General features: G+C 47.7%; 1 protein-coding gene and 1 long non-coding RNA gene across 3 annotated transcripts in view; one reads left to right on the top strand and one right to left on the bottom strand.

Annotated features, from left to right (window-relative positions):
• Positions 1 to 9430: 9430 nt before the first annotated feature.
• Positions 9431 to 12385, top strand: LOC119291985. 2 transcript variants are annotated; one of them, XR_005142794.1, is made up of 3 exons: positions 9431 to 9608; positions 9718 to 9785; positions 12049 to 12385. It is a non-coding gene; the product is annotated as an uncharacterized LOC119291985 (long non-coding RNA). The 2 variants fall into 2 exon arrangements; XR_005142795.1 differs by having other exon boundaries at positions 11801 to 12385.
• Positions 12386 to 12482: 97 nt separating this feature from the next.
• The window catches only part of LOC119291982 (sugar transporter ERD6-like 4), a 7717-nt gene continuing 3974 nt past the window's right edge, over positions 12483 to 16225 (bottom strand). The window contains exons 3-17 of the mRNA XM_037570796.1: positions 15355 to 15414; positions 15204 to 15269; positions 14921 to 14986; positions 14770 to 14845; positions 14420 to 14484; positions 14249 to 14341; positions 14070 to 14150; positions 13896 to 13980; positions 13747 to 13793; positions 13612 to 13674; positions 13472 to 13531; positions 13232 to 13297; positions 13079 to 13138; positions 12869 to 12983; positions 12483 to 12776 (exon numbers count right to left, since the gene is read on the bottom strand). Of these exons, the coding sequence (XP_037426693.1) occupies positions 12664 to 12776; positions 12869 to 12983; positions 13079 to 13138; positions 13232 to 13297; positions 13472 to 13531; positions 13612 to 13674; positions 13747 to 13793; positions 13896 to 13980; positions 14070 to 14150; positions 14249 to 14341; positions 14420 to 14484; positions 14770 to 14845; positions 14921 to 14986; positions 15204 to 15269; positions 15355 to 15414 (1116 nt within the window). The 3' untranslated portion in view covers positions 12483 to 12663. The remainder of the gene's footprint in view (positions 12777 to 12868; positions 12984 to 13078; positions 13139 to 13231; positions 13298 to 13471; positions 13532 to 13611; positions 13675 to 13746; positions 13794 to 13895; positions 13981 to 14069; positions 14151 to 14248; positions 14342 to 14419; positions 14485 to 14769; positions 14846 to 14920; positions 14987 to 15203; positions 15270 to 15354; positions 15415 to 16225) is intronic.

Below are 16225 nucleotides of genomic sequence, written 5' to 3'. Positions count from 1 at the left end.
AAGTGCCCACTACCAAATTGGTTCATTCCGGTGTATCCAGCTAGGTTGTCCATATCGCCTCTCTACCGTTTCTGTCTGATTCTACCCTTGGGATCAACCTTGAGTGAAGGATCGGGCCTAAGCTCCGGGCCATTATAGTCAGGCCACTGTGATGGGTCCAGGAAGGGTTGGAATAGAGGGGCCCATGTCAACCTAGTAGCTTCAAGATCGAACTCATGCATCCTCACGGTTGTCCCATCAAACACATGTATATTTCTTGATGACGACACCGTCAAAAGATGAGAGCACGGCCAATGATACTTACTAGGCCTCTCGCACTGACACCACCATCTCTTAAGATGCACCTCGAATGCACGACCACCATATGACATACCATATCTTGTTGTCCCACCAGGCTCGTCGATTTTGTAGGTCATATCGTAGTGTTGAATAGCCTAACTTTTTGTACCGGGGACTTGCTTTGCTGTAATATCACCCACTCTTCAAACTTTGGTGGATATTCCATTTTTTCACCAATCCACTTCACGGTTTCCTCTGAATGCATCAGAAAATACTCATTAAGCTTAAAGAAAGTATATTCCACTATTGCAGTCACCGGCAATGGGCGAGCGCCTCTGAGCACATTGTTAAAACATTCAACCATGTTGCTGGTCATGTCACCGTATCTCCAACCTCCTTCGTCATGAGCGCGTGCCCACTTGTGTTTCTCTGGAAAATTTCGTGTTAAGAAATATTTCCCTCCTTTGTTCGCAGCTTCGTAGAGCTTGTCATAGTGAATGGTGAACAGACCGGTGCTGAAGGCCACGCAAACATGGGTTAGATCCTTGCTCAACTCCTTGCTCTTACATGCCCTGTAAAAGTTTGCCACGAAATGCCTCATGCACCATCGATGGTGGAGTTTTGGAAGTCCTGGAATAACAATGTCCATGGCTTTCAGTATGCCCTGGTGCCGGTCTGGTATAATGCACACTTCTCTATCACCAATGACATTTTCCCTAACATGGCGCATGAACCACTCCCAGTTGTCTTGGTGCTCGAAGGGCACCAAACCAAATGCCACCGGCAACACATTGTCATTGGAGGAGTGCGCCATTGCTACCATGATTGTGCCCTTGTATCGGCCGGTCAAGAATGTGCCATCAATAGACAAAACCGGACGGCAATGCTTAAAGGCCGTGATGCATTGTCCGAAACTCCAGAAGGCATGGTGAAACACCCCATGACCATCATCCTCGACCACATGATACATGTCGGGGTTCCTATGGGCAATCGCTCCCAACAACCGTGGGAGGCGATTGTATGCTTCTTCCCAACTACCATACAACATCCTTAAAGCATTTGACTTGGCCTTCCATGTCTTCCCATACTTGACTTTGTATCCAAACATTTTTTTCACCGTCGTCATGAGGAGCTTCTCCTTCATGGTTGGATCACTTGATACTTCTTTCATTAATTTAAACCCAAGAAACTCAGACGTGAGTTGACGATGTGTCTTAGGCTTCTTTTTTGATGGTGGCCTGCACGAGTGAGTACACACACAACTTGTTAACAACCATTACCCTGTTTTAGTTCTTCTTCCATGGACCGCCCATGGGCATCCTTCTTTGTCACAATGGATGGAGTAATGCACTTTTTGGTCTGAGTGCCCAACAAGATATGGTCTATGGTTCCTAATAGCATAGTCACTTAGCCATACTTTGAAGGCCTGCAAACTCACAAACTTCAACCCTTTCTTCAAGTAAGCACTCTCGTCTTCATCCTCGTCCCTTGGTTTGCCGGGTTCTCGGCTCTATCGCCTTACTCATGCCACCATCAACTACCACCTTGTGGGCCAGCCTGAGATCACGAAACAATGGAGTTCTTATTTCCAAATCGGTCACCTCTATGTGTATACGGCTCTCTCTCTCCGTGAATCCATCCACATCCAGATCTTCCTCCGGACCTTCATCATCCGAGTCATACGCATATGCACGACCATAGGGGATCTCACGGTCCATGTCCTGCTGCCTGGCAAATGCTTCCAAGTCACCGATGCCATTGCCATGAATCTCATCCTCTTGCTCATCATCAGCACTGCATCCATCCTCTAGTGCAAGGCGAGCCCTTTCAAGCTTTCTAACTCTCTCCTCCTCTTGAGACATCTTCTTGTTTTTGCATGCCATGTCAGTCTCAAGCTTCCGTCGTTCCCTCTTCGCCTTCTCTTTTGCATGAGTCTCATCCTCGTGCCTGTCATCATCATCATCACCATGACCACATTGGACATCACCATGACCATCAACATATTGTTCATTAACTTTTTCAAGAGCATGCCCAACAACTTCATTTTCTTGGCTAGGTGGCAGTTGGCTAGAAGTACTGGAGGCATATACCTCGGCACTATCCACAACACGAGCCACACTTGTACTAGGGCTCATAGCATGACACGGGGAGGACACTTGGCGGTTCAAGTCAATATGAACCTGTGGACCTTGCCCCTTCGTAGCAAAAAATTCAAGTGACATGTCTTCCGAGGCCGCAACTTTACCCTTGTATATCCTCCAATGCAACTCGGAGATGATAGGCATATTCTTCAGTCGGGATTTTGTTCCCACACCAACATCATACCTTCCTATTAATTCAACTTTATCATTGGGGTCCATCCAATTCAACTCATCTCTTACTTTAATAATAACCTCATCATAACTAGGACTTGTGTCGAATACCACCACTTCCTCGTTGTCCAAATAATGAACATTAATAAGTCTATCATCCATCTAAAAGGGACAACAAACAAGATGAATAAGACAATTATAATGCATAGTTGCAAAAACTATGCAACTCTAATGAAGCAATGCCAAATATATATTCCTAATGAGTTGTATCAAAAACATATTAAAACTTATGTACTAAATAAATCATGTCATTTGCTTAACACATAACCTAACCCTAACCATCATATTTATCAAATCCATCATTTGTACCCACAAAATGCATATCCCATTACTACTACCACAAAAACATATTAATTAGCCATCCAATACCAAAGGATTTGAATAAATCTAGAAACTAAGGTGCCACCTAGGGTTACATAATGCCACTAAAATAACAATAAATTACCAAAAAAATTTAGGGATCCGAGGGAGATTACCTCAAACAACAAAGGAGAGAAAGATCCACGGAGGAAAATCAAATTTGGAGCAGGATTTTAGTTAGCCTTGAGGTGGGAGAGAGAGAGCGGGGAGCTCTTCTGTGATGCCCGGATAATTAAGCTACAGGGAACCTCTGCTAATGAAGCCACGTCACCTCCGTTACTATTGCTAATCTTGAGTTACTTCAAAACCGATTCAAAATCCAAATTCAAAAACAAGTCAAACAATTAAAGTTTTCAAAAGTCAAAACTAAAATGTTCTTATTGTGACAAATAATTCGGAAGTGATATTGGTGGAGAAACCAAGACTTTATAAAATGTTTAAATGCACTAAACTAATTAAATCAGTAGTTAAAACCATTAATTAAATGCCTTTTATATTTTGTAAAATATTAAACTATATTATTTTGGGTTGAAACGTTTTGTGGTTGTGACATAATATGAACATCAATTTAGGTGCCACTTTGGTATTTAATTAAAACCAAAATAATTATGAACTAAAAAGAAAACAAAACAAGAAAAAGGAAAAGGAACCCCCCCTCAGTGGGCTTCGGCCCAGCTGGCCACCAGGCCAACCAGGCCGGCCCATCTAGCTACCGTCCCCTTCCTCCTGTTCACAGGGGGGATCGTGGCAGAGATCCCCTGGCTGTGGCCGAGGCATGTCGCCGTGGCAACCATCCGCCTTCCTCCACGACGCTTACTTGACGCACCCGAGCCCCCTCGTCAAACCCTAGCTCACTCTCCCATCCCCCTCGCGCCGCTCTCTCCTTCCCCGCACGAGCCCGAAGCATTGCCGCCATGGCCTTCGTCGATCTCGGGGCCACTGTCACCCCCACGCCCTGAGACCGCACCTAGGAGATGCGCCGTCGTCCACTACGTCCTCTACGAGGACTCATTCGAGCTCTGCGCCTCTCCATCGCCGGATCCACATCATCTTCTACCTCCGGCCATCGGAGCTCGCCGTCGATTCGTCGCCCCCTCTACGCTCCATGACCTCGCCGGGCCTTCTTGAGCCCTCTCGGTGAGCTCCCTCTCGAAACCCCTCTCTGCCCCGCTCGTTTTGGAGCCCGTAGCCGCCGATACCATGGCCATAGCTCCGCCATCCGCCGTTGCCATCCGGGAGGTCGTGTTCAACCTCCTCCGCTCGAACCGGTGACACAGACGCGCTCCTGGGATCACCAGGAGGTCAACGAGCCCGACCGCAAGCCTCGCCGTGCCCCGAGACGACGTAACCAACCTCGCCCGTAACCACCGCCACCGCACGTCGTCGTAGCGGTCGACTCCGGCCACCCCCGCGCCAACCATGGCCACCATCGGACGCGGCGCATCACGCCCGTTCCGTAGAGCCCCCAAACACCCTCAGCCGTGCCCTGTGGCGCGTTTCCGGCGAGGTCCCGTGCCGCGCCGCCGTCTTGGAGGTCACCGCCGGCGCGTCAACACCGCCCGCCGACGTGGCCGGCCTGGGGCCACCCCCCTGGGTCACTTCCAGCGGGCCCCGCGGGCCCCTATTGACTAAGTTGACTCAGTCAACTTTGCTGACTGGGCATCCCTTGTCAATGACAGTCGGGCCCCACTCACTAATTAACTTCAGTGTAATTTAAAATGTTTAATTAACCTAAGCAGCCGCTGACACCCGGGGCCCACGCATTTATTTAACCTTGTTTAATTAAAATAAACTCTATTAAGGCCTTTTGTCTCTGCCAGGTGGGACCCACTGGCCAGTTTGACCAGTCAGCGGGTCTGTTGACCTGCTGATGTCATGCTGACACCCTGCTGACGTCATAATTCATTTTCTGTTAATTTAAGTAATTCCAGAAAATGGTTTAATCTTTGAATAATCATAGAAAATAAACCGTAACTCGGATGGAAATGTTTTCTACATGAAAGTTGCTTAGAAAAACATGACGAATCCGAATACGCGGTCCGTTCATCTGTCACATGCCTCTAGCATGCTGAACATGGAACCTTCCCCCTCCGGTCATCTGTCTCACACAGGTCCGGACCGGGAAAACTTTCCCGGATGTTTCCACCCTTCGCCGGTATCACCTCCTACCGCGTTAGGTCACCCCTAGCACCGCTTATTGCCATGTTATGTTCTATGATGCCTTGTGTGCTCCATATTTACTGTTTCTTCCCCCTCTTCTCTCCGGTAGACTACGAGACCGATGTTGCTGCTGCCCAGTTCGACTACGGAGTTGACGACCCCTCTCTCTTGCCAGAGCAACCAGGCAAGCCCCCCCTGATCACCAGATATCACCTATTCTCCTCTATACTGCTTGCATTAGAGTAGTGTAGCATGTTACTGCTTTCCGTTAATCCTGTTCTGATGCATAGCCTGACATTGTTTCTACATCTGTTGATACCTTACCTGCAATCCTAAATACTTAGTATAGGATGCTAGTTTATCATCATTGGCCCTACATTCTTGTCAGTCTGCCTTGCTATACTATCAGGCCGTGATCACTTGGGAGGTGATCACGGGTATTTACTATACATATGTACATACTACAGATGGTGACTAAAGTCGGGTCCGCTCGAAGAGTACCCGCGAGTGATTCACGGATTGGGTGCTGAAAGGACCTTTGTCCCGACGGCTTGAACTTGAAATACCTGTATCCCTTCTTCGATAAGTGGAATGTTTCGCTTGAGCGTCTACTTTGGCGAAACCCTTGTTATCTATGCTATGTATTTGTGGCCTAGCCCTCTATAAGGCACACGTTTTTCATACGTGAGGCTATAGAAGGAAAGCAACAATCCTGGAGGAGGAAATAGTTCACTTGTTGGGCACCTGGGCTCCCTATTCATAAATTCACTTACGTGACGAGCAATTAACAAGGCGCACTGCGTTTGAATGACATGTTATTTGAATAATATTGCTGCTGTGTTGCAAGTCTCAGTCTTCCAAAATAGGAGATGACTATGGACAGAGATACCGGGTAAACGGAGTGCCAGTGATTGCCTTGGTTGATAGTGGCTGTGTGGATCTTTGTGGCGGAGTGACAGGGCAGGTTGAGACCACCTAGGCGAGAGGTGGGCCTGGCCCTGGTCGGCGTCCGCGGTTGCTTCATAATAACACGCTTAACGAGATCTTGGTATTTGATCTGAGTCTGGACATTTGGTCTATACGCACTAACCAACTACGTGGGAAAGATATGGGCACTCGACGTCGTGGTATTAGCCGAAGCCTTCTAGACGTCAGCGACTGAGCGGCGCGCGCCGGATTGGAACGTAAGCCTACTCTTGTATTAAGGGGGCTAGTTCTGCTTTCGGCCGCCCTCGCAACATGCAGGTGTGCAATGGGCGATGGGCCCAGACCCCTGCGCCATAGGAGTTAGACCGGCGTGCTGACCTCTCTGTTAGGCCTAGGTGGGGCTGCGACGTGTTGATCTTCCGAGGCCGGGCATGACCCAGGAAAGTGTGTCCGGCCAAATGGGATCGAGCGTGTTGGGTTATGTGGTGCACCCATGCAGGGAAGTTAATCTATTCGAATAGCCGTGATCTTCGGTAACAGGACGACTTGGAGTTGTACCTTGACCTTATGACAACTAGAACCGGGTACTTAATAAAACACACCCTTCCAAGTTCCACAGACAACCCGGTGATCGCTTTTCCACAGGGCGATGAGGGGAGGATCGCCGGGTAGGATTATGCTATGCGATGCTACTTGGAGGACTTCAATCTACTCTCTTCTACATGCTGCAAGACGGAGGCTGCCAGAAGTGTAGTCTTTTACAGGATTAGCCATCCCCCTCTTATTCTGGCATTCTGCAGTTCAGTCCACCGATATGGCCCTTTACACATATACCCATGCATATGTAGTGTAGCTCCTTGCTTGCGAGTACTTTGGATGAGTACTCACGGTTGCTTTTCTCCCTCTTTTCCCCTTTTCCTTCTACCTGGTTGTCGCAACCAGATGCTGGAGCCCTGGAGCCAGACGCCACCGTCGATGATGATTCGTACTATACTGGAGGTGCCTACTACTACGCGCAGGCCACTGACGACGACCAAGAGTAGTTTAGGAGGATCCCAGGCAGGAGGCCTGCGCCTCTTTCGATCTGTATCCCAGTTTGTGCTAGCCTTCTTAAGGCAAACTTGTTTAACTTATGTCTGTACTCAGATATTGTTACTTCCGCTGACTTGTCTATGATCGAGCACTTGTATTCGAGCCCTCGAGGCCCCTGGCTTGTATTATGATGCTTGTATGACTTATTTTATTTTTAGAGTTGTGTTGTGATATCTTCCCGTGAGTCCCTGATCTTGATCGTACACATTTGCGTGTATGATTAGTGTACGATTAAATCGGGGGCGTCACATCTTCTTTGTTCTTCTTTCTCAGGATGGAAGGTTGGAATTGGTGAGAGTTTGTGGGGTGGGCCCCACAAACTTTCCCCGTGACCACATATCTCTCAGGGGGGTAGACGCCAAGGTTCCCGGCGTCTAGGGTCGGGGTCGACAATTGCCACGTCGGACGGTCAACTTGGCGGACCAGGGAGGTGGGCCAGACCTAAATGCCACGGACCGCGGCGTTTTCAGTGCAAGCAGAACGCCGCGGATGTTGGCGTCTCGGTTTGGGTCAGATCTGAAAAAAATTCAAAAGCGGGTCAAATCGTGCTAAACTTGGCCACATGGGTCAAAACAGTGAAAAAGTCCTCCGGCCTCACCCAGCTCCTCTTCTGGCGAAAACCCCCTGCCACACGCGACGCCCCCGTCCCAACAACAACACCACGAAATCCAGCCAACCACCGCTTCCCGAACTGCCCCGCGCTCCATCCAGGCAACCGCCGCCTCCCCACCACGTCCCACTCGCCTCCCGACCAACCATTGCCTCCTCATCCCTTCGGCTTAGAGCATCTCCAGCCGCGCCCCCAACAAGGCCCCCCAGGCGACTTTTCAGCCGCCGACGCCAAAAAATCGGCCCAGTCGCGCCCCCAGGGGCCCATTTTTTGCCGGCTCGGGCCGAAATTGGCGCCGGCGGACCCAACCCGAACCCGACGCGCTGGGGGGCGCTCAGGGGCGCCGGCCGCCGGGTGAATTGTTTTTGGCGCGAAAGCGCCGGTGGCAGCCGCGTCGTGGGGCAGCCGCGTCAGCGACACCGCCCGCCTCGTCTTCCCGACGCCTCGGTTTCCCGCGGGGAATCAATGGCAAGGCTGCGTCGGTCAGCTTTTCCATTGATTCCTCTCATGGGCGGCGCGTCACGGGGCGGCGCGCCGACGCGCGTCGACGCCTCCCCTCCCTCAGCTATATATGGTCTCGCACGTCAAGACTCCCTGAAGACGGCGAGGGAGCGCCAGCGCGCCGCCCTAGAGCGCTTCGCGCAGCGCCGCCGAGGCCGTGACGAAGGCGGCGGCGTCATCATCGACGGCAGCGACAATGATGACGACGCGCCGCCGCCGCCGCCACCAGCCGGGGAGGGGTCCAGCAGGGGCGCCCGAGTCAAGGAGGAGAAGGCCGACGATGGCGGCGACGACGACGACTTCTCGGCCTTCAGCAAGTTTTTTTCGACTAGTTTTTATATGTAATGGCGTGTTTTAGCCAAAATTTGCGAATATAAAAGCCCAAGTTTACCGAAAAGTGGCGTGTTTCAGCCCAAGTTTGTCTACTTTTTTTTTCACGCTGGGGCCGGCCCTGGGGGCGGCGGCTGGGGGCCAACTCGCCCCCAAACCCACTTTTTACGCCGGGTCACCCCCAGGCGGCGATTTTAGGCGCCCCCTGAGGGGCCAACGGCTGGAAATGCTCTTACCTGCAGCTGGGGGAGGTCTCGACCTGGAGCTGGAGGAGGTCTCAACTATAGCTGGCCAAACGGGCCGGGATAGTTGGGCCGGCCCGGTAGCACGGCTGGCACGGCACGGGCCTGGCACGGCACGGCACGTGCTAAACGGGCCAGGCCCGGCACGCGGCACGCCATGGGCCGTGCCTGTGCCTGAAGGGCGAGCACGCGGGCCGGCACGGCACGGCCTGATTAACTTTTTTATATTTTTTTTATGTATCCTAATATGGGCCAACAGGTAAAAATAGGCTAAAAACGCCCAATGCGTAAAATAGGAGGTAGATTAGTGGGCCTGGCGTGCCGGTGGGCCGGCCCGATTAGCATACGGGCCGTGCTTGGGCTGCAGGCTGCAGCACGCGAGCTGGCACGGCATGGCCCATATAATAATCGTGCCTAGGCGGGCCGGGCCGTGCCAGGCACGATTAGGATGGGCCGTGCCGTGCCGGGCCGGGCCGGCCCGTTTGGCCAGCTATAGTCTCAACCTGCACCTGATCGCGCGCGCCGCTGCCGCGAGGTCCACCACCTACAGTCGGCGCTACGACAACCACCCACCCGCCGCGCCAGCCAGCCCACACCAGTACCGCCTGCATCCCGCCGACCCTCCGGCCCCCAGCGAGCCGCTGTCCCTCCCTCTCCTGGGTCCGCCAGCCCCGGCGACGCGCGCCGCCGCCCACCAACTAGGATCCCGCCACTTCAACTTGTTCTGAACGGGAGGTACCTACTCTTCGACTAATCGATCGATTGGTTTGCGTCCGTCGGTTCGATTGATTCCTAGATCGATCCATGTGCTCTCTGTCTCCCAGACTAATTAGTGTTCTTGCAGCTACAGTGCTGGCCGGCTCTGCTCCTGCGGGACTGCACTCAATCATGGCAGCTCCGGCTGAACTTCAGGTACCAACTAAAAACAGAGGAGACAGTAGTATTTTGGTTCTGAGCAACACATGCCCTTTCTTTTTTAGTACAATAAATGCCTGAATTTTGTTTCCAACGAATGCTAGTATTTTGGCTAGCTAGCTAGCGCGCTGCTAGTTAGCAAATTCCACGTCCGTGCTCCTTCATGGTACTGCTATCTGCTGCTATAATTCTCGTGGAATTTGCTCCCAACCTTTCTCTTTTGGTAAGAAATAAAAGTAGTTTTGAAAAGAATGATATTTTGTCGGGCAGGTATCTCTCTCACTCGCACTGCTCCTTGAAAATGTTCCCTATACTGATTTTGATAACTTAGGTACCATCACTGCAGTAATTTTGACCCAAAAAAAATTTGCTGAAACATATAACCCCGGTAATTTTCTCTATAAATAGTTGGTAATATACACACCATGGACTAGATAACTTACACACAAACGCCACAATACTTTTGAGTCATGAGTAAAAAACATAGAAAACAAACCTTCGATAAAATATACGCACCACAGATTTGATAACTTACGTCTAAAATACCACAATAATTTTTTGTTCGATGAAAAAAAAAGTTGTTGTAAACATACAATGGTAAATTTTGTGTACATAGCATGGTATTTTAAGCACCGCGGACCTGTTAAACTGCCTACAAAAACCATGGTAAGTTTTAGATCCCAGAATTTTTTTTGTTCAAACATACCCTCACTAATTCAAAAAAACATGGTAGTATAAGCAACTCATAACCGATAACTTACATACAAACACCATGATAACTTTTGCCCTAGGAAAAATTTGTTGGAAAATATACTCTTGCTAACTTATTTGTACATAGCATGGTAATATATGCCCCCTAGACCTGATAACTTACGTCCAAACACTTCGGTAATTTTAACTAGGATAATAATCATTGCAAACTACCCTCGACAGCTTCTGTGCAAATAACACGGTAATGTACGTCCAAACACCGTGGTAATTTTGGATAAGGAAAAGTTTTAGAGAATACTCGCTGTAATTTCTATGTAAATATCATGGTAATTTAGGCTTCGCAGACATGATAATTTACTTATAAACGCTGCAGTAATTTTGACTAGGTGAAAATTTATTGAGAAAATAATTCCTGTTAATTTTTATGTAAATATAATGGTAATTCACACACCGCAGACATGATAACTTACGAACAAACACCGTGTTAACTTTTGACTCTGAGAAAAAGATGTTGAAATATACCCCGATAAATTGTGTGTAAATAACACGGTAATGTACGCACCACATAATACTCGTACAAACACCACGGTAATTTTTGACTCAGGGGAAAAGTTGTTAAAAACATTTTCCCATATAACCTTTATGTAAATAGTATGATAATTTACTCATGCAGATCTGATAACTTGTGTATGAACATCATGGTAACTTTTATGATCTGGGGGTGAAAAAATTATTGAAAACGTACACGCAGTACCTTCTATGTACCTAGCATGATGATTTACACACCGCAAACATGATAACTTTGGTACAAAACATCATAGTAAATTTGTCCAAGTGATTTTTTTATGAACACGTGATAACCTCTGTCTAAATAATGTGATAATTTACTCATCGCAGATCTAATTATTTACGTACAAACACCATGGTAACATTGACCGGAAGGGGGGTGTTGAAAAATACACCCCCGATAACTTATCTGCAAATATCATGGTAATATACGAAGCCCATACCTGATAATTTAAGTACAAACAGAGAAAAAACTATTGAGAAACATACCCAAAAACTTGAGTGAGAAAAGCATGGCAACATTAGAACTTCGTACCTGATAACTTACGTGCAAACATTATGATATTTTACATCTTGAAAGGAGTGAAGAGGACGCCCGGGTTTGTGAACCGTGTGAGACGTGCAGAAAAAATGATAGAACTAGGGTGTATTGTTCTAAAACCCATACAAATGAGGCTGCCAGTTTGGATTTTCAGTTACTAATCATTGCCTTTTTTTGTTTATTCTTGTTTCAGGAAGATATAACTAGTGTGTAAGTTGTATGTAGTCAGATAAGTGGGCTAGCGCAGTTGGATGTTGCAACTTACTCCCTCCGTTTCAAATTACTTGTCGCTGAAATGGATGTATCTAGAACTGAAATACATCTAGATACATCCATACGTGCGACAAGTAATTCCGAACGGAGGAAGTAGTTTCGTATAAGAGGGTCTGGGTTCGACTCTCTTTCAATGCCTTCTTTTTTTTTGCCTATTTTAAACTACAGGCCCGAAAAAAACTGGAGAAGATGGGATCCAAGGAGGGTGGTTGCTCGGGAGGAGGTGGGATCGAAGGGAGAAGAGTCGTGTGGTACTTTTAGCAATGTGGCACACGTGTGCCAAATATCACAGTCATACCCCTTGGTTCCTAGAAAAACATCCATCGGTTTCCTAGAAAAACATCCATCGGTGTTCTATTCCTTGCTTTGAGATTTGCACTGTGCATTTCGAACCCTTCTCTCTTCGCCAGCGAACGCTTCTCGAGATAAGGTGTATGTCACAATGGTGCAAATATTCACCACGTTCACATGAACACTTTGAACTAGCAGTAAAACTTTGAGAACAGAGCAGGATAATCTCAATGTTCTATTTTGCGTGGGTATCACAGCGGGAGCTGACCACCAGCTGCACCTGCACGGAACCCAGAGAAGAGAGCAGAGCATACTAATCACATGCCCCCTTTACATAGTCATCTGAAGAAATGGATGTACAGGAATATACAGACGACAAAGTTTTTTTTTTTATGATCGGCCTTCATCGAGCCATCGGACTGGTAAAAAGAAGACGATGCCCAGCTTGAAGAATAATTCCAACATATATGCGTCGAAAACTACCGACCGAGCTCACCGGAACGACCATTGTATCTCCTCCAGAGTTCTTCCCTTGGTCTCCGGCACCCAGAGGATGATGAACACGAGGGTGAACGCGCTCACGAGCGTGTAGCACACAAAGGTACCTGCCAAGATTGTAAACAAACAGAAATGATCTCCATCGAGTCCATGACACGGGTTCATAATTCTACTTGAGGGAAGAGGGAAGAGTGTGAACCTCCAGCGCTCCAGCTGAGCAGCAAGTTTGCGGTCATTGTTATCCCAAAAGAGGTCAGCCAGTTGGCGAGCGTCGCGAAGCTTCCCGCGAGGCTCTTGATGCTGACCGGGAGGATCTACAAACACATAACAAGTCCAAAAGTATGGTTATGTGAATGCCTAGTCCACATTACCTATGGTCTATGTGCAGCGGGCAGATTCACTATATTACCTCAGACATTATGATCCATGGAATGGCGCCCATACCGAAGGAGAAGGTGAATACATAAGCCTGAACAAGTGTCAGGTTAGTATTTCGGGCACAGCTCGTGGATTTGCGATGTAAATTTTTAGACCAAAAAATCTAGTTGGCGGATGGACATACCACAATAGCAAGCAAGGAGACCATGCTTAATATGTAATACATGTCAGAATCTTGTGGAACGTTGTCCTGGAACAGTAAATCATGATAATATAAGAAGGTATTCAGCACAAGAGGCCCTGCAATACTATCACCAATAAAAAAATATCCCCGATCCACGTAATAGACTATTATGAGGGTGTGGTATATGGATTCTGTATTTTATTTATACTGGAACCCTATACTAAAGAAACCTCAACATACCTTGAGAAAAAATATGACGGCAACCGCAAGAAGGCTTAGAGTCATCCCGGCAGAAGAGATCTGGGAGTTGAAGCAAGAGCCAAATTATAGTTACAGAAAACTACAGTAACAAACTGGTTTCACAGAGAGGAGGAAGTTACAATAAGTAGGATCCGCCGGCCAGCTCTGTCTAGTAACCAGCTTGTAATTCCAGTGGCAAGAAGCTGATGAAAAATGTTGTCAGCACCTTAATGTGAACTACCAAGAGACAAGAAAAGATCTATCAAGTTACGCACCGCAATAGCTCCAAGTCCACATGCGGCCAAGTTGCTTTTTGTAAGACCTGAAGGGCTTTTCATGTTAAATATAGAAGCTAAAATTGACTATAATATAACACTATAATATTGCACTGAAGGACATTTAGTGACCAAATTGTACAACTTGCCTGCAGCTTTGAAGATGTTGCCTGCATAAAACAGTATAGCGTTGATCCCACTTAGCTGTTGTAGTACAAGCAGGCCAATTCCTAGCTGCAAGGTTGTACCACAATCACGATAACGATAACAAAATGCAATTGTGAATTTTGGTATGAAACAAACCAGCAAGTCAAGGAAGTTACTATGAGGGGCATGCAGAATTTCTTTTGTTTTAACTCTTGGAAACGGATCGCCGTTGTTTTGTTTGCTGATGCTACCGCTGTCTGCATGATGTTAAAGCAAACATTGGTGACTACACTGAAAGTCACATAGAGACATTTGTACTTACTTAGTCTAGAAGAAAAAAAGGGCAGGTGCTTGCCTTTATATCATTCACCTCTGAGGTGATGTCGGTCTCAGATCCTCTCAAAACTTGTAGAGAGGCTTCGAAATCATCCATCTTGTTCATCTTTGCCTAGAGATTGATGCACAAGAGTAGTTAATAAAAATTTCAGAAAGATGCAGCATTTTGTATACATTTGCGTATACAAACCAGCGATCTTGGAGATTCTGGAATGAAGAATAGGCCAGGTATCAATATTGTGCATGGCAAGGCTCCTAGAAGAATCACAACCCAGAATCAGAGATTTTGAAACTAGACGCATACACATTCGCTTAAGCCCATAAAATACTGGCTAAATCAACATAGATTACTGACACAGTAACTTTTCCTTCAAAAGTTTGAACGGAAATATTTGCCAAGGATATCTCAGGATTCTAGTCATAGTTGTCAACATGGCATTTACTGTTACTGGTCCTGTGAACTTAAATATCAGAGGTTAAGTGAAAACTGACAGTGAAAATAACAAAGTTCAGTAACGCGTCGGCACTTAGTCATGTTACCTATCACCGCAAGCATCCTCCAAGGAACAAGCATGCCGAGCACATAGGCCAACACCATCCCAATTGTTACAGATAACTGCGGAATGAACAATTGCACAATGAGTCCAGCATAAGCAAGCTATTAGGTCTTTGCTTGGGAGGATAGGCCTACCGGGTTCACGCAGCCTAGAGCACCCCTCTTGTTCTGAGGAGAAATCTCTGCTATGTATACGGGCACCTGTTATCACATAACTCACAGATCAAGACCAAGTATTTTAACCAGTCCGAGGTTCTTTTGACAACAAATAAACTTCACAATGGGATGGCCAACTTTGTTCCCACAATACCGACATCCTGTTGATATTTTTTTTTTCTGAACAACTTAACCAGATAGACATGTGTGCATAGATCTTCTATGCAAAGAATAAGCAGGCACAGAGTGTTGTTAAACGAACCGTGTAGGATATGATACCAACACCAAATCCTTCAAGCAGTCGCCCCATATACAGAAACGCAGTATCCTGTAAAACAAACGCCGAGAAGTGCCAAGTTCAGAAGCAGCAAACAGCGAAACTAAGCTCCGGAAAAGAAGGCATGTTGACATACTTTTGCCGATGAGATGGCGAGCCAACCGAGGATGTTAGGAATAGCAGCAATCACCAATGCCTGGAAAATTAGTTCGCAACATTGTTAGAACTCAAGAGAAGATCATTAGTTTGGCCAGCTACTGAAACATCGCTAAGATTCGGCCGACATACGGAAGTTTGACACAGCAATAAAGAATTCAGCAATAAATCACTCATTTGTTCGGCTAAAAACCACCGGTCTACTGCAATCTTTTTGCAAGAAGCGTTGGTGGTTCGCTAAACGGTCTGTGACGCTCTTTCTGACGCGAGGGGCATTTTCACGAACACCTCGCGTGCGCGCCAGCGCGTGCGCGCCAGCGCGTACTCGCGCGAACCGGGTGTTGCGGCTCAGCTCCCGTCGTACTTTGAGACGACGATCCTAGCTGGCTCGCGGCGCGGCGCAGCTTGTGGAGCCCCACTGCTCAACCCGCCCCTCGCCGGTTCGCGGCGGCGAGCTCATCCCTGGCACTGGCAGCGTCCCATGGGAGGCCGGAGCGTCGTGTCATGTCATGTCGCCGCGTCCCTCGTAATCTCCTTTCATTTTATTCAACCGCACCTTGATCAGCTTGAGCTAGATTGGTGACCCGCACATTTGCGCTGCTAACTTTGATTATTTTTTAGAGAAAGAAAAGAATGGGGTTTCTGGCAAAATCTTTGGTGTTTTTTTTGCGGGTGTGTTATACTCCCTCATATCCGTAATATAAGACGTTTAACGAAATCCTAGTCAAATTCCTGAAGTTTCCAATTTTCGCCCTCATACGTGTGTCACGCACGAACACCACACTTCGCTCTTCCTCACCTGGCTCGCGCTCCCCCACCGCGTCGCCACCGTCTTCCTCACGCTCCCCCAC

The sequence above is a fragment of the Triticum dicoccoides genome, chromosome 4B, assembly GCF_002162155.2.
Source record: "Triticum dicoccoides isolate Atlit2015 ecotype Zavitan chromosome 4B, WEW_v2.0, whole genome shotgun sequence".
Lineage (NCBI taxonomy): Eukaryota > Viridiplantae > Streptophyta > Magnoliopsida > Poales > Poaceae > Triticum > Triticum dicoccoides.
Note: the sequence above shows the minus strand (reverse complement) of the source record. Positions and strands in the feature narration are given on the sequence as shown.